Source organism: Polyergus mexicanus, unplaced genomic scaffold (assembly GCF_030449975.1).
Source record: "Polyergus mexicanus isolate NDT 795.1 unplaced genomic scaffold, iyPolMexi1.0 SCAF_6, whole genome shotgun sequence".
In the NCBI taxonomy this organism is placed as follows: Eukaryota; Metazoa; Arthropoda; class Insecta; order Hymenoptera; family Formicidae; genus Polyergus; species Polyergus mexicanus.
In genome coordinates, this window is record NW_027223326.1 from 9,693,161 (window position 1) to 9,718,477 (window position 25,317).

The 25,317-nt window shown below is 34.9% G+C and overlaps 5 protein-coding genes across 9 annotated transcripts in view; 2 read left to right on the forward strand and 3 right to left on the reverse strand.

Annotated features, from left to right (window-relative positions):
* Positions 1–8,780, forward strand: part of LOC138934186 (cytospin-A) — a 43,832-nt gene extending 35,052 nt beyond the window's left edge. For 3 of the 5 annotated variants that reach the window (XM_070297647.1, XM_070297649.1, XM_070297648.1), the window contains 9 exons: positions 1,832–2,200; positions 2,287–2,499; positions 2,583–3,038; positions 3,210–3,645; positions 3,995–5,983; positions 6,433–6,627; positions 6,847–7,020; positions 7,168–7,547; positions 7,624–8,780. In XM_070297647.1, coding sequence (XP_070153748.1) covers positions 1,832–2,200; positions 2,287–2,499; positions 2,583–3,038; positions 3,210–3,645; positions 3,995–5,983; positions 6,433–6,627; positions 6,847–7,020; positions 7,168–7,547; positions 7,624–7,713 — 4,302 coding nt within the window. In that variant the 3' untranslated portion in view covers positions 7,714–8,780. Of the gene's footprint in view, positions 1–1,087; positions 1,241–1,831; positions 2,201–2,286; positions 2,500–2,582; positions 3,039–3,209; positions 3,646–3,994; positions 5,984–6,432; positions 6,628–6,846; positions 7,021–7,167; positions 7,548–7,623 lie in introns of those variants that run through there. The other 2 variants (XM_070297650.1, XM_070297651.1) reach the window with 2 other exon arrangements.
* A 65-nt stretch (positions 8,781–8,845) lies between these two features.
* On the reverse strand, positions 8,846–10,994 carry Hdac3 (histone deacetylase 3). The gene is made up of 2 exons (XM_070297659.1): positions 10,658–10,994; positions 8,846–10,571 (listed from the first exon to the last, which is right to left on the reverse strand). The coding sequence occupies exon 2, from the start codon at positions 10,558–10,560 to the stop codon at positions 9,259–9,261; it is 1,302 nt and encodes a 433-aa protein (XP_070153760.1). The 5' UTR covers positions 10,561–10,571; positions 10,658–10,994; the 3' UTR covers positions 8,846–9,258.
* A 387-nt stretch (positions 10,995–11,381) lies between these two features.
* On the reverse strand, positions 11,382–14,601 carry LOC138934188 (dihydrolipoyl dehydrogenase, mitochondrial). Its single transcript, XM_070297658.1, has 7 exons — positions 14,412–14,601; positions 13,570–13,855; positions 13,126–13,492; positions 12,711–13,055; positions 12,499–12,590; positions 12,083–12,408; positions 11,382–11,808 (listed from the first exon to the last, which is right to left on the reverse strand). The coding sequence occupies exons 1-7, from the start codon at positions 14,454–14,456 to the stop codon at positions 11,743–11,745; spliced, it is 1,527 nt and encodes a 508-aa protein (XP_070153759.1). The 5' UTR covers positions 14,457–14,601; the 3' UTR covers positions 11,382–11,742.
* A 4,828-nt stretch (positions 14,602–19,429) lies between these two features.
* Positions 19,430–20,062, reverse strand: LOC138934342 (uncharacterized). The gene has a single exon (XM_070297967.1). The coding sequence runs from the start codon at positions 20,060–20,062 to the stop codon at positions 19,430–19,432; it is 633 nt and encodes a 210-aa protein (XP_070154068.1).
* Positions 20,063–22,745: 2,683 nt separating this feature from the next.
* LOC138934421 (uncharacterized) overlaps positions 22,746–25,317 on the forward strand; it is a 35,980-nt gene continuing 33,408 nt past the window's right edge. Inside the window, exons 1-2 of the mRNA XM_070298133.1 lie at positions 22,746–22,854; positions 23,661–24,144. Of these exons, the coding sequence (XP_070154234.1) occupies positions 23,752–24,144 (393 nt within the window). The 5' untranslated portion in view covers positions 22,746–22,854; positions 23,661–23,751. The remainder of the gene's footprint in view (positions 22,855–23,660; positions 24,145–25,317) is intronic.

Below are 25,317 nucleotides of genomic sequence, written 5' to 3' on the forward strand. Positions count from 1 at the left end.
TTTTATTAATATGATTTGGTTTAAAATCATCTTAATGCAATATTATAAAATTAAATTATTGATTTGTAAAAAAATTGAAATTATTCGAATAAAATTATATTTTACATCTTTATAGTAAGCTGTAAAGATTACATTATATCAGCTAAGAGATATTGATGATTAGAATGCAAAACGTTTTAACGATTGCGTCGCAAAATGCACTCGATGAATAAATTACATTGCAACGTGGTGTTGTTCTGATTCATCTCCAGTTGACGCCTTGCATTAATTCTTTCCTTCCCTTCTTAAATATGCACACGTGCATACCTACACGCTGTCCCCTCTTCTCTTCCTCGCGTTTTTGCGACCGTACAAGGAAGACGACGTAAGGTACAATCGAGAAGGAGCGGCTATAAAAATATCCTCTTTGCATCTAAATTGCACTTAAATAGATCGATCGGATAGAACTTATGTTGCTATTCTCAATTAAATATGAGTCTAACGCGTTACAGGATATTTTAAAATATATGTATTTGTGGAAAAAATAATATCTTTTAATAGAAAACTTTAATCTCTTTTCTCATAATTTTTTAATATTTGATATAAGAAGCTCGTATTTATTCTCTAAATGTAAAAATTTTTTAAAGATTTTATTGCTATTATTACAAATACGAAAATCGTTCTATTATTATTTCGGCTTCTTTTGATCTGCATATCCTTATAATTTTATATGCTTCCACAATCGTTACATTCTCGCAATTGCTGTTCGGAATGAATTCCAGTCCATTCGAAATTATTCCGCAGAAATGCATCCTCTTGCTGCCATTCCTTCCCCATCTCCTATATCTCATAATTGTTATTCAAGGATTATAAAATCCTTTTCGTTATAATCTCGATGCATTCAAATCTCGACGTCGCGCAGAAAAATGGAAGATTTACATCAACAATCGCGTTTACGTCGTCGCGTATAAATGAAGCGATCATTTTCCGATTTTTGTGCAATGTCAGAAATAGTATCGATTTTTTTTTTCCCCCAGTTCCTTCAGAACTCTTGTAACCGTTAAAGTATTAGACAAAAAGAAAAAGAGAGAGAGGGAGAGAGAGAGAGGTGATTTTCGCTTGGACGAAAATGGAGCCAGAGGGCGTAAAACGCGACGAGGATCGGGGATGTTTACGAGTTTACGTAGGAAGTAATAGAGGAAGAGAGCCGGGGAAACCGAGCGAATCCGATATGAAGAAGCGTTGCTTCTCGTCGCTCACGGTAAAGCCCGCTCGTTCTAAAGTACGCAGTAAATATCGCGGTGTCTTTGTTACTCGTGACCGCGAGCTCCGATTTGCCGGCGCGATCGTTCGCATAAATTCTAACCTCGAATCCGGTACCGAATCGCTCTTCGCCCCCTCCCTTCAGCCCCCTCGTCGTGACCGCGACGGTTATGAGACGTCATACAGAAGCGTCCCTCGCTCGAGCTCTTGTTTCCCAAACAAGACGAATGTTATGATTGTGATGTAGCCGTGTTTTCACGATGCTTTTTTTAGAATATTTTTTTTTATATCGTGATTTTATGTATACAAGCTCTCTAGTCTGGAATATTACATGATCATATCGTGGTTTTTATGCGCACGCGCGTGCGTATGTGTGTGTGCGTATATAGACTGATTTAAATATAACTACCAAATATTTATAATAGAGTTGTATTAGTTAAATAATTGTAGAGAGCTAGAACGATGTTAATATTTTTTATTTAAGATATGTTCTGCTTTACATATTTGATATTTGTATTTTCTTAAACTGTTCTGTCATTTAGTGTTTATGAGATACTGATTTGTATGTATTTGTTGGTTTAATGAATAGGAGCAGCATAGCCTGGAGCTAGAACGTCTTACTGAAGAAAATGAAGCCCTTCGTGCTCGTCTTAGGGACGTGGCACATTCTCCACTGTCAGATTCAGAGAAACAACAGCTGTTGCTAGATGCTTCAAGACTTCACAATTCTGCACCAGCTTCTATCGCCATCCCTCAAGAAGATGGTTCTACAAACAATACCAATGTACCTCAGGAAGGAGCTCAGTGTACCACACCAGACTGGGACAAGCATTCCTCCAGCTCAATGTCAGAGATTTCGGTTGCATGTTTGCAGGACAGAATTTTACAGATGGAGGAAACACATTATTCTACAAATGAAGAATTGCAGGCAACTATTCAAGAATTAAGCGACTTACAGGTTTGCTTTTATTTATTAATACTGAAAAGAGTATTATTGAAATTGCATGGGAGATATTAGCCTCTAACAAATTAATGATTACACAGACGCAACTAACAGAGTTGCAAGCGGATAATGAAAGATTAACTGAAGAGAAGACAGTTCTTTTGGAGTCACTATGTCGTCAGACAGAGAAGCTAGAAGACTCTCGATCTAGGGTCGACACTTTACAGGAGTTGCTTTTAAGGGATGAACAGCCACAGGAAGCATCCAAAGGCTACAATACAGAAAGGGAACAGAAACTAGTAGATCTTTTAAAAGTGAGTATATTTAAATTTATATATATAATGCGAGCAAATTTATATATATGCTAATTAATTAATTATTTACATGATGGTTATAGAGTGCACAAGAGGAACGAGAAGCTCTGCTTCAAAAGCAGGAAGAATTGACTAGCGAGTTGAAAAATCTAAGAGCGACTGCTGACGCTAGTACGGCTGAGACGGAACGTTTGACGAAATGCCTCGAATTATTGGAAGCATCAGTGGACGCCGCGAATACCGAACGGAAACAGCTAGACATAGAGTTAATAGAAGTTAGGCAGGAAGGTGCAAATCGCAGTATAGAAATCAGTAGATTAGCGACTCTATTGGAGAATGCACGAGCAAAGATTGAAGAGCTGGAACAATCGAGGCAGCTGGAGAACAAGAGTGAAGCGGACGAATTACTGGATGCGGCCAGACGAGAAAAGGATACTTTAGAGACGCAGGCGGCGGCACTTCAGGAACAGTTAGCACGGTCCCATTGCGACCACGATCGGCTAAGGGATCAATACTCGCAGCTTCAGGAAGAATATAAAGTATGTTTACTCTATATATGTATATAACATAGTCATAAGTTTGAAGCTTTTCAATCAAATATTTATCGAAAAAGCAGTTTTTCTTTACTAATAATTATGAAAACGTAAAAAAGGACATAACAATTCATATTAGAAACAGATAAAGAGAGTTATTTCTAAATAAACTTTCAGGTAGCTCGAAACAACGCGAAATCCGCTATAGATGACTTGGAATACAGATTGAATCAGCTGAAAGATGAGCGGCTATCCGTGAGCACGGAACTGCAACTTGTTCGGGACTCATTGGCGGAATTGCAAGCGCAGTGCCAACGGCATTTGGAGGACAAACGGGAGCTGAAGGCAGCGCTAAGCGAGGGACAACGAAGAGAACGCGAGGCGCAAACGCGACAGTACGAGTTGGAGCGCGCGTTGGCTGACGAACGCAAGCTGAGGCAGGAAGAGAGCGCAGAATGGGAGCAATTCCAGACCGATTTGCTAATGACCGTGCGAGTTGCCAATGATTTCAAGACTGAGGCCCAGAGTGAGCTTGAGCGTGTAGTCATGGAGAATAAGGCGCAGAGGGATAAACTCAGATCGCTGGAAGCACAGCTCGATAAACTTAACAAAGGTAAATAAAACGGCCGATTTATATTTTGAAGCAGAAACTTATGTGATAATATATTATGAAGGTTTAAAAGACTGTTTCATATATATCGGTAGCATAATAGCAAATGCATGATATTTTACATAGAATATATAAATATTCTAATACATAAATTATTTTTTCTGAAAAAAGAGAAAAAATTTTACTGTATAAATATCATAAAAAAGGATATTTTTTGATGAAAGGAAACAAATTTGTTAGTGAATGTTAATTCTTCTCCTTTTTTCATTTAATATATTTTACATAGCTATCGAGAGATACTTCTATTAATTTCGTAATTGTTCCTATTTCCTTAATCTGGACTACGTACTAGATAGCACTGCAGTGAGTTGCTGCAAGACATTTGATATCGTTAACGGAAGTAAACGGAAAACGGCGAGCGTTATATTAAAACGCGGTCGAACAATATTAAAGAGTCGATACGATTTGAAAAAACATTCGTTACGAAATAGCGTATCCAGTAAAACAACAAGTGACCAGGACTTACATAAACTAAGGCTCGAGGACGTTAATGCCATCGCTTCTCCGTGTCAAAATAGAGTCGATTTGCCGGATAGTAGCCTGGCTATCACGGACACTGCGTTAGAGACCAAAAAGGCTATTAAATTAGAGGATAAACTCATTTCTGGCGAGGAGATTGAAGTCTGTCCCGTTTTTCGTATCGACAATCGGCGCACCGAATGCATTCCAGGTGAAACAAATGCGCATTTAGCAAATGAATATCCGAGACACACAAAAATCTCGAGGAACGAATCTTCAAGATTTTATTCAAATCTGAATAATCTTGAATCGGACAAATCTAATAGTACGACCGATAAATCGCCGATAATCGCGGAGGATTATCCGAAACTTTATATTACTGTCACAAACATGTCGGATAAAGACGCGATGGCCAAGAGTTCCTTGTTGAAAAATATCCGCGGTATTCAAAATGCCAATGGAGATGCGTATGGCATCAACATCTCGAACAGTCGGTTCTTTGTACCAAAAGATTACATATTTTCTGGCGTGGAATGCGCGATGAACGACTTGAAGTTCGAGGTCGATCCGGAAATGGGGAAGCTATTGCAAAGAAGTTACAGCAATCCACAAATCAGTACGAGCTTGCCTGCTTTAGTCGACATCGATACTGGTCCATCGTCTTTAAATAATACAACGTTGTCATCAGAAACTTTGATCGCATCGAATAATTCGACAGGACAATGCAACGGAGATTCAAATTCCAAATATTTAAGAACGCATTCAGATACATCGCTTGTAAATCTAAGATCGGAAGAAAGCGATAGGATCGAACAAAGGCAGAAACTATTTTTAAACAAGCGCGAGTCAAAACCAAGCCACGAGATAATTGATTCTCTCTTAGATAAGACAACTTCAAAATCGGAAACGTCTGCTACATTACAAATTAGAAATCGTGTCGACAAATCCAACAAATTTAATGATCATGTTAATGTACACGAGAGCGATGAAAAATCACGCGAAACGAAATATGGGTATTATAAATCTTTCCCATCAAAAGCTTCCTATTTGAGAGACGAAACAGTGAAACAAAAAACACTATGCAATAATCAATTGTGGACAGCAAAACATGTGATCATTGATGACGAAGAAATTACAACGAAATCTGTATCTGATATACCTGTATCCGATAATGAAAAGATTTTCGAGGCACTTGAAAAATCGAAAATATCTGGTTCGTTCGATAAAAATGTTGCAATCAATATAAATTCGTTGAAATTCGAGAAAATAAAAAGTCCCTATGATACATTAAATGCTCCTTTAATGAGACGGAAATCGTATCCATTGTTGACATCCTCGAAAATTTTGTCTGCATCAAGATATCTCTCATCGATTTCGGTTATATCATCACGTCAGACGTTAAAAAGAGATTATTCTGGAAATGAAAGAAAGATTTCAGAGCCATTCAAGTATTCTGCCATTGACCAAAAAAGACAAATCGGACTTTCGTCGTGTAATAAGGAGATACAAGAATCAGAGAGCTCAAATTTGACGGAGACAAATCGTATACGATTGAATCGTATGAAGTTTTTGCAAGGTAGTTTGCAAGCTGCTGCAAGCGAAGACGATTCTCAAATCGAGAAAGTGGCTTCTTGCGAAAATAAACTTTGTATAATGAATGAGACATTGCAAAGCACCGATTTGGAATCGGATCGATGTAAGGATCAACCGCCGCTGATGGGACGTACGTCATCCCTGAGAGAAAAATTTGAGACGATCATGGAGGATGTTGAATTGAGGACGGCGTCGGGAAGGCGCCCACAAATAAGCAAATCTTGCGACCGTAAGTCGCTCTGTTAGTGTGGGAATCGCGACTACGCTTATATCGCAGAAGTTTGATTCTATTGTCCGTCCTGGCTCCTCGATCTAGGCAAAAAATACAACAGACTCGTGTATCTTCGTATATATATTATACTGCTCACGTTGTTCCCATGGTTGACTGTTACCCGGCTTTTTTATGTTGCTAAATTCTCTACGCTACAATATACTCGCTTTATTTATGTTTTTGTCATCGATCTCTGTCCTTATTCATTTAATCTGTACGAGTGTGCAAACTATTGTAAATTAAGAAACTTTTTAAGATCCAAGTATTTTAATTGTCAACCATACACTTGTGCTTTATTTTATGTATGTACAAACTTTATTTATTGCTTATCGCTTCTGTTATTATTCGAAATTAATTGCGTGTAACAATTCGCAATAAATGTAACGGGCAAATCGAAAATCTTTCAGCTAACCAGAAGATAATACAACAGCCTCCTCCAAGGCCAGCCAGTACACCGACGGAAACTCAGCAGTCTGTATTGACGAGTGTGCAGCAGGAGATAGCTGCTCGTAGAAAAGCCAATATCACACGTCAGGATTCTAGGCTTTCCGTGAAATGTCTAATTGAAAGCATTGAGAATGCCACGAAACAGGCTAAAGCTGGTGAGTACAATACAATTTTAGAACTCGTACGGTTTTAATTGTCAATTGTAATACATATTGTTTACGATATTGTTTTTAAATTGCTAAAAAAATATAAAATATTATATAAATCATTAAAATGTATTTTTTATTAAAATTATTGTAATATTTTGAAAATAAAAACAGCCATTATAATGCAATTATTTGAAGGAAGAAAACGAAATTATTTTACGTGTTTAGGACCTGGAAGCCGTAGCAGTTCTACGTCATCTCTTAATTCGATTGGGACCACAGACATTATCTCTTTGAAGGCTCCTCTCAGGGACCAACAACAGATCAATAATTTAATCTGCACGGCGAATTCGACCAATAATAATAAGACGCAATCTACAATCGCCAAGAAACCAGTATCAGGTAATTGTCAAATTAAGATTTTATATAAGCGTAGAATGTTTGTAGATAGAAAAGATATGAAAATACAAAAGCATGATGACTCTTATACGTTTTAGGAAAAAATATTCTTTCCGTGTCTAATCAAGTATTTTAATTTTTAATATGCAGAGACAAAGTCGACGCCTGTTTTGAATTCGGGCGAGCTGCTGGACTCGGCCGCTTTGAACGCGAAGGCGATTGATTTTGTGCGTCGAAACAGCGTCACTGATCTGTCGGAGCGCAAGGATCCCCTGTGCGGTTTAGTGAAAAACGGCGGGTCCAAACGTAATGCCTTGCTCAAGTGGTGTCAAAATAAAACGATAGGCTATCGAAACATCGATATAACTAACTTTAGTAGTTCCTGGAATGACGGTTTAGCTTTGTGCGCGATTCTGCACTCCTATTTGCCGCGCAAGGTACCCTATGACACGTTGACACCGGTCGAAAAGCGACGAAACTTCTCGATCGCCTTCTCTGCTGCTGAAAGTGTCGGCATACCTACTACTTTGGTAAGTTGATCGACAAATTATTCTTGAATCGCTCGTAATCTCGCGGAATGATCAACGAAAATTATTTTTTTCACAGAACATTGGTGAAATGTGTCAACTCGAGCGACCTGATTGGCAACAGGTCATGACGTACGTGACCAGCATTTATAAGCATTTCGAAACGTAACTGATTACTCTTCTGTTATGTTACCTATCAGATACGTTCTAATTGTACCCATCGAATGCTCTTAGAATCACGAAATGAGCGAGAACAGCATCTAGTCAAACAAATGTTATAGGACAAAACAGAAAGGAAAAAAATATGAAACAGGAAGATTTGTCCAGAGATTTGTCAAGGATCGCTGAATCAGCACTGCCTATTAATTATATCCTCTTGTACACGCTGTATATAGTATCGTAAAATCATAAAATGTACGAGCCGGTAAAGTATATGCAGAGAATTCGATGGAAAACTAAACACCAAATGGAATTGCTGTTACTATGAGACTGAAAACTTTATATATATATATGTGGGTGGATATATATACATACGCACGCGCTTTGTAAAGAACGTGGACGACGGCAAATTTAAAAAAAAGAAAAGAGAAAAAAGAAGAATAATAATAAGCTTAAGCTTCGTGAAGTCTTCTGCAAGTTATGCGCAATATTCTTCAGGCTAACCCCAGCGCGTTTGCGAAGAACATACCACGCATTGTCTCTGCATCGTAGTTTTTTTGCACAGTTTTTCTGTAAGAGTGGATCGAACCGTAAAGAATATTGGCGTTCCTCGTACCGTGAGTATTTTTATATGTGTATTATTTTTCGAAAGAGACTTTTTGTAGAGTTTACAAAATACGAATGTACAGAACACAAAGCGCCTTAATTTAAGAAATTTAATTTATTGTAATTAGTCGCGCATTTAGTGTGCTTTCACCGAGCGGAGAGATCCGCTTCTCCTCACCCTTCCCCACAACCATACTCCCATGGCAGAATCGTTTTGCGTTTCTACTTAGTAGACAGATAGGGAAGAAGAAAAGGAACAATTATATCGTATGAAGGTTAAATTCTCTGTGATATAGCGAGATAGCCCCAAGACAGAGATACAAACGTTATCGTTATTGCTATTACTATTATTACACTATTATCGCTATTAATATCGTCCTCGTCATCGTTGTTGTACTATTGTAGACAATACGGATATCACTGTCTGATGTAGAACAATAAACTTGCCTAATGGATATTTAAAATCAAATATCCTAATTAAAAAATATAGTATCACGCAACTTCTTTGATTAATAAATGGATTCCTTCTTTTAATAGCAATATCGAATGAACACATTTCATTATCTATGATACATATGCATATTTTATATGTTTGTTCACTGAAAATTTAGTCAAGATTTGACTAAAATATGCATGTTTTATTATTATTACAAAATGGATTTTTATATGTACAATTCTTTTACATATCTGCTTCACATCTATATTGCATTCAATAATACTCGTTAGTCGTGTCTAATGTATAAAAAAATCTCAGAAAAAATTCAGATTTCATACTAAGCAATAGTTTATCAAGTTTATTATCTTGAAATCAGAGATAAACAAAAGATTACTTCCCGGCATTTCTTGGCAGTTTGTCAATTAATATCAAACACCAATCTCAAGTATAATCCGTGGATCATACGAAAATATTCATTTTCGAGCAGCTTCATAGCCTCTTACACTGTCTTTATCACGAATCGTTTACATCTAACTTGTCCTGATCTTTGTCACCAGCGTAATACTCATTTGCAGGCTCTACAATCTTGTCCGTGTCCTGTACATTTTGTCGCGAGTCCGGATCCGGTTCTGGTTGTCTTTCCTCTTCGGGCGGCAACGCGTCGCATGGGACGTCCTGCATTTGCACGCTCGGCGAATGTTGAATCATTTTGAGATTATCGTAGACGTGTCGTGTGATCGCTTCCAAGTACTGCTTACTGTTGGCGTTATCCTGTCTGGTCACTACTTCGGGATGTAGGCTAAAGTCCGGCGCGAAGTACTCCAAGTACTCGGTGTATGGTAACTCATTGCTGATTTGGTCGTCAACGAGTAAGGAAGTCTCGTAGGTCCAGCATCGAGCGACGTTTCGCAGTGTGTAACCACCACCGCCAACAGTCAATAACGGTACGTTCAAGTCCCTCACGAATTTCACGCACTCGCCGTGACCCTTCGTGCTGAGACTAAAACAACCGAGTCGGTCGTTCGCAAGAGAATCGGCACCGCATTGAAGTACTATCGCCGTCGGCTGAAAGAACTCCATCACGTGGGATATGACGGGCTTAAAGACCTGAATGTACGATCCGTCATCGATACCCTCTTTGAGCGGTACATTTACCGAATAATATCGGCCGCTCTCGGCGCCGATCTCGTACATATCGCCGGTACCGGGGAAAAAATAATTGCCGTATTTGTGAAACGATACGGTCATGACGCGATCGGTTAGATAGAAGGCCTCCTGCACGCCGTCTCCGTGATGAACGTCGATGTCAATGTACAGCACTCGGGCGCGATACTTAAGCAATTCTAATATAGCGATCACGATATCGTTGATGTAGCAAAAGCCGGACGCCTCAAATTTTTTGGCGTGATGCAAACCGCCGCTCCAATTCACGGCAATGTCGCAGCAATTATTATTCAGCTTGGTAGCTCCGTCCAATGATGCGCCAGTGTACATGGAGCAAAAGTCAAAGAGGCCGTCGAACACGGGACAGTCGTCGCCCACGTTAAAGTGACTCAGGTACTTGGTGTAGCCTTGCAGATTCTGTGGAGTAACGCGTTGCAAAAATTCCACATAATCCTCCGAGTGGAAGCGACACATATCGTGGGTACTGGCACGATACGGCCGATAAATTTGCATCTTTCTATGGAGACCATAGTTGAGCACCAGACTGTGAATCACAGATAGCCGATGGGGCTTCATGGGATGGCCCGGACCGTAATGGAAGTTACCCACCTCCGGATTATAAAAGTACGCGACTTTCTTGTTATAGCTCATGTTGAGGTTAGCTGTAAGCAACACGAAGGAATTATAAATATCACCTTCAGGTTAGATACGCTTTATTCGTCCAAGGAAAAACGTCATAAGTACAAACCTCATATTTCCATTACGATAAAATCACGCACTTTAATCCAGTTTTTCGTCTAATCTTGTACTTCTGAAGCATCCAGAGAGGTTAATGATTCAGATTTAACGTCGGTTTATTTCCGTTCTAACCTTTTCGATGAGCGATGGAAATTTTGAGTTTAATTCTTGCGTAGCTTTGTAAACACATTGGATAATAATTCGTTCTCTTTCACAGAGCTTGTTATAATAAAAACGATTGTTTCGCGATGACAAGTTATATAGACGCGACGTGCGACGTCAATTACCGTTATTCTTCCCTTCTATTCGGTTTTCATGCACGCGTGATAATAGACTCGTCATAACACGCATGCGCTTACGTTCTGTTGATCAACACGAAACAGTGTCTATTGTCCATTCATGTAAAAAAAAAAACATACTAAAGCTTCGCATAATTAAATCAATTAAAAAAAAAACTTTAATCAAAATGAATACATTCGTGGTCAAAATTAAATTTAAAAATCATAAGCAAATATAACGAATTGATTTAAACTTTAAAGCTTGTGAAAGAAAGTAAAACTTTCAGTAATTTTTCTTAAGAAAACAATAACTTTCTTTTTAAAATACGTAAGAACTTTTTTTTTCTTCAAACTGATATGACTTGCTTAAAAATCTTATTTACTTTAAATTCGGTTTTGTGTACGCTGTATAATTTTTCAACTTTTTTGTCTTTAAAATGAACGATTTGAAGTATCTAGCTATAATGTCACATCTTTTATTTATTCGTAATAAATACAGTAATTACCTGACAGAGACAAATTGATTATTACCTCTGCATATAATAGTTTCAAACTTTTATTTACAATGTCTTATGCGATTAAGCGACAACGCGCTACAATTTGCCCAATGTATGACATTGACACGTAGACTAGATTGAGGCTACGATGAGATGTCAAATGAGTTGTATATTCCCGTGGTGCATTCAGCATGAATTTTAAACATGTTTGTCCGTGCAATATACAATCCCAATAAAATTTAACGAACACGTTTAGTGCTAAACGCAGGGTGAAAATATGAACTACCAAATGTAGGGGATCATTTATTCTTTGTAGTAATTTAAAAGTTGATGGGTTTGCCAAAGTAAGCTGCCAGATGAGCCTCTCTGAGAGCCTCGGCACATGTCTGTAAAATAGATTTACATTAGCAAGTGTAGCAAATATAATAATCCAATTCAGATTTTTTTACACTCTTCCTCAATAATTACATTAAATTCGAAAAGTCCAACGATTCCAATAAATATAAATTTAAATATAATAATTAAGAATTATTTTTAATTCGTGTGTGCTCTCAATCCTTCTTTACCTTAGAAAATATGTAGATATACATATATAAAAAAAATCGAAGAAATCTCATGTACAAAGCAAAACTCTCTTGTAAATCAATGTTAAATACTTACTGGATGTGCATGGCATACGCGGGCAACGTCTTCCGCACTGGCGCCGTATTCCATTGCGAGAACTGCTTCGTTGATGAGCTCGCCCGCGGATGGCCCGATCATATGTACCCCTAGAATCTTATCCGTATTGTTGTCGGCGAGTACTTTAGCAAAACCGTCCGTATCCAAATTCGTTTTCGCCCGCGAGTTCGCCATGAATGGGAACTTGCCAATTTTGTAGTCGATGCCTTCTTTCTTTAAATCTTCCTCTGTCTTACCGACCCAACTCACCTCTGGATGCGTGTATATTACGCTCGGCACGCAGTTGTAGTCGATATGAACCGCGCCTGTATTACAAATTAGAACAATTTATATTTTATTAAGGATCAAATATGAGAAAAGAAAAGATTATATTTAAGATGTGAGCGATGATTCACCTCCGGCAATACCCTCCACTGTGATTATTCCCTCATCCTCGGCCTTATGAGCTAGCATTGGTCCGTGAATGCAATCTCCAATAGCATAGATACTGTAAATTAAATTACGATAGTGAAACAACAATTAAAATCATCGAAATCATTAAGCTACAGACAGAGAAAATTAAAAACAAATGGCGTTTTATTGCCGCGACTTACAAAGTTATACTTACTTAGGTACTACCGTCTGGAATCGGTTATTCACGGGTATTCTTCCTTTTTCATCCCTCTCGATGCCTATGTCCTCCAAACCTAGATTTTGCGTATACGGCCTCCTGCCGACGCATACTAGCAACACGTCACACACTAAGTCTTCCTTTTTATTAGAATCCTTTGCGTCTTCAACGGAAACCACGATCTCATTACCACGTTTGTTAGCGGCTGTAACCTTGGATCCCAGTTTAAACTTTAGACCCTGTTTGGTTAGAATCTTCTGCATCGTTTTACCGACTTCTCCATCAATACCCATACCGCCTATTGTCGGCATGAACTCAACAGCCGTAACATCGGAACCCAGTCTGTAAAAATGACAATTAGCAAGAATACTACAATTATTTTTCTTCGATAAAATATATTTTTAAAACAAACCTTTGCCAGACCGAGCCCAATTCCAATCCGATGACTCCAGCTCCGATGACAATGAGTCTCTTGGGAACTTCGTTAAGCGACAATGCGCCCGTCGAGGATACGATCTGCTTCTCGTCAATTTCGATACCAGAAAAAGGCGTAACTTCGCTACCGGTCGCTATTAGAATATTCTTAGCATTGATCGTCGATTCTACTGATCCGTCAGATTTTAGCGCAGTGACTTGGTTCTTGCCAATAATTTTTCCATGGCCGTTGACCCACTCGACTTTATTTTTCTTAAATAGGCCTGCTATACCACTGGTCAATGCTTTCACCACATTAGATTTCTGTTCCATAAGTTTGTTAAGATTGAGTTGAACATCTGATACTGTAAAAACATCAAAATTTTATGATATTATTACATTCTGGTTACTGATAGAAGCTCTATTTACTTTAATCACATACCAACAATTCCACGATTCGCCAAATCTCCATTGTGTGCTAAATGATAATAATGTGAATTGTTTAAAAGCGATTTTGAAGGAATGCAACCAACATTAAGACATGTGCCTCCTAGAGTGGGACCTTTCTCTACACATACTGTCTTCATGCCCAGTTGCGCAGCTTTAATCGCTGCTACATATCCACCAGGACCAGCCCCAATCACGACTATATCTGTATCTATTGTACTTGCATATCTGCGCTGCTGGGCAGCTGTCATACCCGGGAGAACACGCTTTATGCATGTCGGCTATTGAAAAACAAAAACAATATTATAGCATATATTTGCTGATGTAAGATAACTATATTCAAATGTAAAGAAATCTATTGATTTGTAAAAAGAGAGAGAAATAAAAATATATATACGCTGTAATATAAATGATGATGTTTAAAGTCTTTTATCATTCTGTTGTCATTATAGTTTTATTTATTTTTGTTGCATTTTCTTTTAATTTTTCTCTCTTCACCATTTTATTACCTAATTTGAATACATATAGTGTAACTGACATAGCATAATTAAGAAGACAGATCCAATGGAAACTAATATAGAGAAAGCAATGACATAATCAATCTGTGGAAATATCTTTATGTCGCGATATAAATTTAATAAATTCTTATCAAATTCTTAGAATCTGAAAGACAGACGATCAGTGCAAGCATAACTGAAAAGATTTCTCTCAAATAAATTAAAAGAAGAAGATGCTCGATGAATTGTCCCACAAAACGTTACGAAAGAGATACCTAAATGAAAAATATCACTCGCACGATAGAGATGCGAACGAGATGATCATCGGATATCTTCTTACCCTGATCGAGGTGGTGACCAAGTTCCATAGACCGGCTTGCATCATATCTCTTTCAAAATATACCTTGAATCCTTATATGAGAAGGGGGACAGAAAGGGAAAAGATTCCACGGCAGTGAATGTAAAGCAGGTAAAACTCTATACCGGTTATCGCTGATTATCACGACCAGGTTATCGCTTTGCTTCGCCGAGGAGACCTCGATAAGTCAGTGTCAGAGAAACACGTTTGCCGACGATGACGCGCGATGGCGCCAGAGTTTTTAAAACGTGGCGATATCTTAAAATAAATTTTGTGGTGAAAATAAATCTCAGGAAACGCTTTTTTCAATGCTTTCTGATACAATATTTTATTATTTAAAACATTAAAACTAGAAATTATAAAATTTAGTAGTATTACAGAAATGATTGAAAAGTTCAAGCGTAATAAATAGTTTGTGAAGTAAATTGGAAAAGGTTCAAATACATATACATAAAATAGTAATGTGTATAAGTTGATAGAATGTAAGATTATAATTCTGCATTTCTAAAAAATGGAATCAAGACAATGAATAATAAATTTTAAAATTTATATAGATTCAATGGATGCGCCGTTTCTTTTTCAAGTGTCATTTCTAGTTAGTTCGGCAATAAATCCGTAGCCTTGCCAGTCATTTTATAGAAAAATTGTGAATGTTAATATTCGAAACATTTATACGGAGATACAATATACACGGAAATTTTTTTCAACATTGCAGAAGAAGAAAATTCAAGGCGAGACTTTTTTATTGTGTATGCCTCTGATACTGTTACACTGAGAAAAAAAAAACTGTTAACTTGACTAAATGCGTTCAATTGATTACATTTTGTATCATTTTTTAAATTGAAATATTTATGTATTTAAATCAAATATACGTCATGTTAGATTTGATATATGTCGTATTTAATTCAAATATTTTAATTAAAGAAATAGTAATAAGTTGAATGCATTTAGTCAAGTTAACAACTTTTTTTTCTTAATGTAGTAGTAATTTAGAAACCTCTTCCCTTTTTCTTTCTCTTTCTTCCTTATAATAAAACAAAAACAAGAAAGTTCGATTTACCAAAGACCTGAAGCACTCATTACGCGAAATTAACTGCGAAATTAGATTGTTGTATGTCATTTCGAAACCTATTTTCTCTCGAACAAATTGATAAGCTATATCCAACAATTTTTCCATCGCGTACAAGTGCACAATTGCAAAATGGTAATTTTTCCAAAATTTAAGGATTTTAATAATGAAAATTCCTCCTTATAAATGTGAAAATTTTTGGGTGATCTAATGATCTGTCATATTGGTATATTTCCTTCTCCCCTCTTCCATTGTGCTTTTCTTTAAAAAGGCGTTAAATAGGTTTATTGGCTTATCACGGAATCGGAACGTTATCTTTTCTTTAAGGATTTGTTTTCATGCAAGAATAGTTGTAATTTCTGTAATTTTATGAAACCGTTCATTTATCGCTAATCATTCCCATAGACATTGCATGTTATCTTTTAAAATCTTACATCAGCGTTGTAAGCTTGCAATGGATTGAAATGTTTTTTTTCCGAAATGTTGTAATTACTTGCTACCTCGACTTTATCTATTAAAGTTAAATCAAGCAGTGCCGGCGTGTCCTCAAATTGATCATTTAAAAAACTAGCAGATGCTGTTTCCTCTTCATTCTTCGACTTTATAAAGGTATCTGAGAATAAGTTCTTTAATTCACTGGTGTTCTGGTTATTTTGAACAACGGCGGATGTTGTTATCTGAGATATTTGCGTAGTCGCTTCATCAATATTGAGCGAATTATTAAACTTTCTCTTACGCAAGATTTGAGTATTACATGGTATCTTAAAAGTATCGCTCTCATCGCGTAATGGTGAGAATTGTTGTTTATTCTTACATGTTTCGTCTAATTCTTGCACGTTATTGTTGTAATGAGGATATAATTTTGAAATTCTACAGCTGTGCGCCATTTCGAAAGCTATCAGCCAATTTTCATCCGCTTGCTGATATGTATCCCACATTTGAGGATATAATTTATTTTTCTTTTGAGCAGTCTGATAAGCTAGACTGAGTAGTTGTACCATCGCGCAAATGAGGCAAGTGCACGATGATGTAGACTTTAATTTCCATTCACGTAAGTCATCCAATAACGATAGCTCTTCCTTAAATGTGAAAACTCTGCCTTTGTCATTTAAGGGTTTGTCATATTCGTACGGACCTTTCGTCTTACCAGCCATCCATAATTTATTGTATCGATTAATTTCTTTTGTAATAATTTTGGGGCTAAGTTTGTAATATGTTGCTGCTTCTGGCAGAGTTTTGTAATTATACATAACACTTCTTACTGCATTTTCGTATAAAAGAGTTTCTTCGAAATAATCATTCAATCTTTCTAAGATGTTGACTTTTTCTTTAAGAATAGTATTGCAAAGTCCGTAGTTTATTGCTGTGCTATCTATATCCAATTTTTCATTTATAACACGTGTTGCTGCTATATCGAGCTTCGACTTTAATATAAGATATCTTATAATATTCTTTCTGATTTCGATCTTCAACATTATGATCACCTATGAAGAAAACAGAAATGAAAAAAATTGTTGTATAATCGTAAACTAAAAGATTATAATATTATATGATGAAAATAATAAGATTTGACCTCTTACATCTTACAATATTTCAATTTGTTTGTCTATGATTGTATAGTCACTGAGAATATTTTGTGAAACAAAAAGAGAGAGTCTTATAAATATATCTATATGATATAAAAAATATGTAGATTTTTTGAATATTTATAACACAATTTTTTTGTAGATTAATAATAGAAACAAAGACATGCAATATTACTCAAAAATTAGAATTGATGTTTAAAAACAATGTATTTCTTAAAGATTTGTCAAGAACTTCAAATAGATAGATGTGAATTATACATAGTTAATTTATCGCATATGTAATATGGCTTTTAATGTTATGATTGATGAAAACATTTGCAATTACTCTTTCTCCTAATCAATTCAAGTAAATATCTAAATGTAAATATTAACGCAAAAAAAAAAAACAATAAGAGAATAACTAGGAAAAATTTTTTGGATAAAGATCGTTCTTAGAGACATTTAATGATATATCATATTTCTAAATGTATGTTAGAGTTTTGTCAATATTAATAATATAGCAGTATTTTTTCTTTATCAAATTTATCAGTCAGTATTGTTATGTAGAAATTTTTATAATAATAATTTGTAATAATTTAATAATTATATAATAATACTTATAATAATAAACACAAAAAAATTACATAATTTTTAAATTGTTTAAAAACATGTGCTCAGATTTGGAGTAAATATTCAGAAGAAATAATAAATCAATCTACTAAATTTTGGACGCTTTTGCAAATGCTTTCATAATTGATTGTTTATACATACTTCTATAAAATCAGAGAAAGATATAATTAGCGTATACTTACAAAATAGATCCTAAGAGATAAATATTTCGGGATAAGAATTATATGACTGTTTGGAACGATACCTACTTGTCTGGTTGTAAATAGAAGACAACTGAAATAATGTCACGAACCGGCCTAACTTAAAGCCCCCGTTAGTGTTCATAAAGCAAATCGTACATTTTTTTCCGATTTTGTCTCTAGATGAATATATTTTTTCTATACTATGCCCTGAAGAATACATAACTTCTCTTTCGAATTTTACATAATTCTATATAAAACTCAGGACAATAATTTATTCAATTATTATACATTAAATCTTCTTTATACAATTTATCAAGCTATAACGGCAATCCATTTAATAAATTAATTTGATGTAAGATATTGCTTTGCAAGGAATTGACAGATATAATTGTTGTTTTTAGGTAATTTTATATTATATGTGAACATTAATTATTAACAGATAATGTTCAGATTTTGGTTATTTAATCTGATATTAAATAAGATAAATAAAGAGATATAATGTTAATCATTGTCAACATATATTTTATAAAGTAAACATTAAAATTACAGAATATATATATATATATAATATATATATATATATATTCTTTAATTTTAATGTTTACTTTATAAAGATTGAAGAGATTAAACATACGCAATTTTTAAGATTAATATGTATATATAACATGATATATATATATGAACAATCGTTTTTATACATATACAATTTTGTATGATTTTATAATATTTTTACTACATTTTATTATATGTTACGATCATATACAATTATCATGATAGTTCGAAAAACATGGTCCATACGTATAAAAAAGATTTTTAAGTATACAAATATATAATGTAAATTTTTTCTTTTTATGTTTTCTATTTACAATTTTAAAAATAACAATTGAATTATATCATAAAACTCTCCTATTTGGATGTTACTGTAACTACAATTGATCAAATGCGATTTTATACTTCTATTCGTCGAATTATAATTCATTATTTTTACTGTCGATATTAATATTAATTTTTATAAATTTTCTAGTACATTGATTAAAGAGAGAGAAAGAAATGATTACATGTGCTTTCGAAAAATGGAAAGTATTTTTTTTTTTTTTTTATTATTATATAAACAAACGAAGTAGTATGGAAAAATGTTGATTTATATTATATTTTGAGAGTCAATTTATTATCTGATAGAAATTTTGTATTCTTTTTCTTCTTTTTTTTTGCATTTCTTTAACAATTTTCTTTCATTGAAAACGCTAAAATATAAATTACAATTAATTGATTTCAATAAGTCCATATACTAATTATTTACAGAATTAGCGAATTCCGTAAGGGTCTCTTCTTTAAGGATTATGTATTTCTAATCAATCTATTTCATAGGTTTATTGATTTATAATTTCTGAAAGCAGTGGATACTTTCTAAGACGTTGATCGATCGCTTCACACCGAAACAATTAATTGAAAATTTGCAGTAAATTAAAATATCTTTCATACAAGTTTTACTTATTTCGAAAACATGTCTTTCTTATCAAATAATAACAAAGATTATTATATACTTATTAAAGATTAAGATAATTCTTTTTTACATTTAGATGAAAACATTATTGAAAGTTTAATACCGTGTATCATTTCAAAATTTATTAGCCACTCTTCATCCGCTCGTTTATGTTTATACCATGCTTCAGGATATCGCTTATTTTTTTCTCGGGCAAGCTCATAAGCTAGATTTAAAAGTAATTCCATCGCACAAATTTGACAAGCACAATATAAAGATTTCTTTCCCCATTTTTTTTCAGATAAACGCTTCAGTAACAATAACTCTTCGTCAAATGTGAAAATTCCTGTATTAACATCTATAGGTTTATCATATACGTACGATTTCTTCCCGAATTTTTTATGTTGATTAATTTCTTTACTTAAAATCTTGGGGTCAAGTTGGTAGTGTATCGCAGCTTCGGTTATAGTTTCTTTTGCGCTTAAGACATTTTGTACCGCCCTATACAACGCACATCCTAGTTTGAAATCGTTCAACAATCTTTTTATAATGTCGACTTTTTGTTGAAGATGCGCATATATAATTCCGTAACGCTCTGCAGCGATACGTATATTTCGATCTTTAATGTAAACATATCGTGCTATTCGGTCCAATTTTTTTTTTGATTGAAGGTATTGTTTAATTTTTTCTCTTATTTCGGACATGATAATAATCTACGAAAAAAGCAGAACTAAGAATGAAATTATGTTATATGATTGTAAAGATTGCAATATCATAAGATAAAGATTATTCTCGCGGCTTTATCATGTTTACATCTTTTTATTCGCAACTATAATATGTATTATAATAGAGATACACAATAATATACATAAAGATCTTAGAAAAGATTTTACAAATATACTGAATAATATCATACAAAATTTTTTTATATATTTGAATCTTTCAACTGAAAGTCTCTTTAAGGAATTAGAAGAAGATATATTAATGGCAAAAAATACTTACAAAAGAGATAACGAAGAAGAATTATTCTGACAGTACAAATTAAACAGCTGTGCAGAACACGTATTTATAGTCAGCTTGTAAACAGACGACGTTTGAAGGAATGTCATCGAGCGGACAAAATTCCCGCAAATAAGAAAGTTAAGAATCATGGTATATGTATATTCATACATTTTTCTATCGGTTTAATTTCGAACATACATCGCATAATATGATCTTCTATATTTATTGTCTGTGCTTACATCAAAGATTTCTTGTGTAACTGTCAATAACAATTCTCGATTTCGGCAATTATTCTTGGGTTGACAATGTGCGTCAACATCGTGTAGGATTCGATAGGAGATTGATGCTTAATTTTCACAAAAAATAGTTTTAAAGTAATTATCTTTATAAGTCGGACTAATTATTATATTGTTGTATAAATTGCCAATGGAATGTACTTATACTATATATGTATACATATATGTTTTTTTTCCATGTTCACATATTTTTAAACTCTTCCTTTTTTCTTATTTTTTAATGTCGCTCTGATAGATATTACTTATAGAAACAAAAACTTGCAACGTTCGAAAATAATGTTTTATATCCTATTTCGTTTTTTTTTCGTTAATTTTTCGTAGAATCGGTAGTTACTTTTGTTTTTCTCAGATATTACATTTGATTCATAATCCGCAGGAGTCTGAATATTTATTGATTGATTTGTCCCTGCTTCTTCCTGGTCACTCGTAAAATCTTTTGTGCAATTGCGTTTTATTAACAAGTTTGACATATCACTGATATGCTACTTCGAACTCTGTCAGCCACACTATTTTCATAATATAATTTTTTTAAATCTACTCTCAGAATAGATTCTAAATCGAATATTTTTGGATTAAAACAGTTCAGAACACATATTTGACTTGATTGTTAACAGACGATTAAAAAATGTCACCAAGCTTAAATGTTTTCCATTAATATTAAACTATAAATATTGTATCCCTTCTTCTGGATACATATCTTTAAGAGATACATGTATACATGTACACGTGTATGTATTCTTAGATTTTCCAATTTAAATAATGAATATTATAATATCTTATTAACGAGAATTCATTGTTCTATGTTTCATTATTCGAAGTAATACAAAGTTTAAAAAAAAAATTATCTTTAAGCGATATTCAAATCGGAATATTTATTGTGTATGTACTAATTCATTATGTAGATTGTCAAAAAGGATAAAGACATTCAGACATGATAGACAATTTGCAAGATTATTATCAAAATCCGTATGTGTAAAAGAGGCACAAGGATATTATAACTTCTAAGAAAATAAATATGTAGATGAACAGAGTGGTTTTTATTTTGCAATTTCCAAAAAATGAAATCAATGAATACAAAAGACGAAATGAATTTTTCGCGATTAACAAAGACGCGAAATGCGGCCGAAGGATTCTTCCTTTGGCGAACGTCGCGGATCGATTGACGCACAAGTATTTTAGGCGTCGTCGCGACGCCGTCCTCGTCGTCTCGCCTGCGTGCCCCCCGGCATAATTCACGAGTTTCCCCACAATTTTTTTTTATGGGGAAGATCGAAAGCATAGCGCAGAGAAAGAAAAAGCAAGGCGTAACGTAAATAAAAAAAAAATGACAGAGAGGAAGGGAGCGTGAATTGGGTAGATAAGGGATGAAAAGGGCGAAGGATAACTGAGAAGAGAGAGGAAAGCAGATAGCACAAAATAGAGTGAGAGAGAGAGGGGGGGGGGGAATATGGCAATAATAAAGGGAAAGGGAAGTAGAAGAGTAAAAGGGAAAGGGGAAGGGATGAAGGAGATAGAGAGAAAGATGGATGTAAAAATACCAGTGACGTAAATAATTTTTAGAAGGCCATTCCGCATGAGATGCATCCTTCCTTCACTTTACATAAATTAATAATTTTATACACGATACTTAATATGCATATTATTGAAGTAAAAGTTTATTTGTTTCGATGAAAGGAAAATTAATAAAGTTCCGTAAATCGAGAACATTTTGTTAAACAGATCTGTTGCAAGACTTTTAGATTACATTATGGGAAAAATTATTTTAAAAGATATAATAGTTTTTTTTTTAAACTTATATCTTAAATTAATTTTATATCGCGTTTTAAAATTAATTTCTCTTCGCCGGCAGGTAAATACAACTTTTGTTGACATTGTCATCAAAGACACCGGGGCTCTACCTACTCGATACGGGACCCTGTACGTCACGCGTGCGTGGTGCGAGCGTAACGATCTCGCGTACGCGAGAGAGAGAGAGAGAGAGAGAGAGAGAGAGAGAGAGAGAGATGGATAGAGACCTCTCGCTCATCGAGGGGTGTCGCGGGCAAGGGGCAACAGATGTCCTTCCGCATGACGCACGCGGGGTGGCCGTCCCTCTACCAGTCTCGCGTCTGATGGTGGTTGTACGCGTCGTGTTGATGGTGACAGACGGAGTAGCCGGCCTCTCTTTCATCCTCGGCGAGGATCTCGTTGAACGACAGGTATATATACGTGTCGATGTACGACGTATTTCCCTATTCGCCGTATTATCTTATCCATGCGCGATAACGATCCTAACCTAACCTAACCTAATCTTTTGAAACTAGATATTGTTTTAGCGCGAATCGCATCGCCACTTTTCATTTGTGCCGAGAGTTCTCACGCCGCGAACAGCACGCGAGTTGTTCATTACACGCGTATTATTAAGATATGTATTTGTCGCCAGAGAGGTATATTCAGCATGTGTGGGTCGATTTATTCAGCGGAAACGCGCGATTCGATATGTCTGTGTAGTAGTGTTCGGAATCGTTTCGAGATAAGCTTACCACCGTGCATTATCGCGAAAGCAACATCAATAAATCTCGTCAATATCCGCAGTATAAAAAGCATCAATAATAACGCAATATCTTTCATAATTCTTTTAGTAAACAAATCTATAAATTTATCACGAAATTCAAAACAGAGTTTTATTTTATAATTTTATATATTATGTAATACGGAAAATAATTGAAGAAGTAAAATACACATGTATATATATTGTGATAAATTTATTAAAGGAATTATGAAAAATATTATGTTAATATTTTATTATTGATGCTTTTTATACTGCGCCTATTGGCGAGATTTAATAATGTTGCCATATACATATTAGGAGATACGCGGTACAGAAAATTATATATTTTAAAAATGTGTGTAATAACATTTTAAGATAATTATCGATATAGGCGCGAATTTCGCATTTACCACACGATTCTATCTATTAATTCATAACGTATGTGATGAATAATAATTTTTGAATTTCTTTCAGACACGTCCGAGAGAAATGTTCGCGTAAAATGACGTTGGACGCGCGTCGAGTAACTTCCTCCCGACAAAAGGCATTCTCTGGTTAGCGCGCGATGTGCGAAGTATCGAAGGGACAACGGAGAGCGTTCCGCGATCGGGATCCACCGAGAATATGCAACAAGAGCGCGGAAAATTTGCTGCGGAACGAGCTCGAATTTTCGCGCTCGACCCCAAGCTCGCCGACGATCCTCCAGCGCGCCGCCAGCCTCGAGAAATGCTTCAGCGAGCCCGAGTTCTTCCAAAAGCAGCGCGAGCTACTCTCGAAGCACGAACAGCGAACGAGGGAGAAGGGCAGCTGCGGCGAGGAAAGCGTCATCACCTCCGATCTCGCACGTGGCGCGGACGACGATTCCGGAAGAATGGCTGAGGTCACGAGGAGCACTTCGGAGGACTTTCTGAGGGAATTCTCCGCCAAAGTGCCTTCCCCCTACAAGCAGATGAATGAGGTAGGTGGAAATGATACGTTAGATGACTCACGTATCGATTATACTGATTATTTAAAAATGTTAACGTAATCTTGAGAATTTTTAAGGAAGAGAGAAAGAGAGAAGTGGTAAAAAGAAATTAATTAAAAAACATTTCTTTCGCAAATTCTTCTTTCATATAATACGTTAATTGAAAGAAGACAAAGTAAATTATTAGATCGCTTTAGTAAAAAATAATCAGAATAATCGGATTACATATATGTGATTCATCCTATATTTAAGTACCTGCCATCTTTTTTGATTAAAATATTTATTTTGAAAATATTCGATCATAAGGTCAAAGAAATGTGGAACATCGATTAGTTCACTTCTCGACTTTTTTCTTGATTCATTTATTATAACATCGACACAAGAGAATCTTGTGATAAAATAGTTATTTAAAAATATATCCAAGGATTTATTCAAGGATATATATCTGATGATATTTAAAGTGTTTGATATCTCGAGGGTGACTATTTCCAGCGAAAAATCAATCAAACGATTTGACGCAATCTTTTTTACATATCATTAATTATTCCGATTTATTTACTACTTACGACTTACTTATTTACTAGGCATGTTTATTTAATATTTTTACGGCTTGTTTAACCAGTTTTTCCGTGCACAGAGAAACTAACATTATCAATTAACAGGAGCAGCGATATATCCCGTAACTATCGCTCGCGTTCCCAAGAAAAAAATAGATATAAGATTATATTTGGCCATATATAATTATATCCATTATAATTTTTTCAGATATCTATTAATCCTTTTAAATGTTCATTAGCCATTTGCTCGCACTAAACGTTTCTTTACCGTAATCTGCTATACTGTTATTCTTCTGTGTCTTTTGCTAATGTTAATAACTAATGTTGTATACTAAAGGGATCTTCCCGTTTAAATAAATAAATATCCGAAATTTTGAATATAATTATATATGGCCAAATATGATCTTATATAATAATCCATTTTTTCTCGAGTTGCGATAGTAAAACGATGCGATAATAAAAACGCGAATAAAGCAGTCATGAGTGTGAGTCAATGTTGATTCTTTTCTGTGCGAAACTGAGAAAGCATTGATCTCTCATTATCGTTATTTAAGTTAGATTTACCGGAAAAGAAATTAGTTTTCGTGAAAACGATTTCGCGCAACGA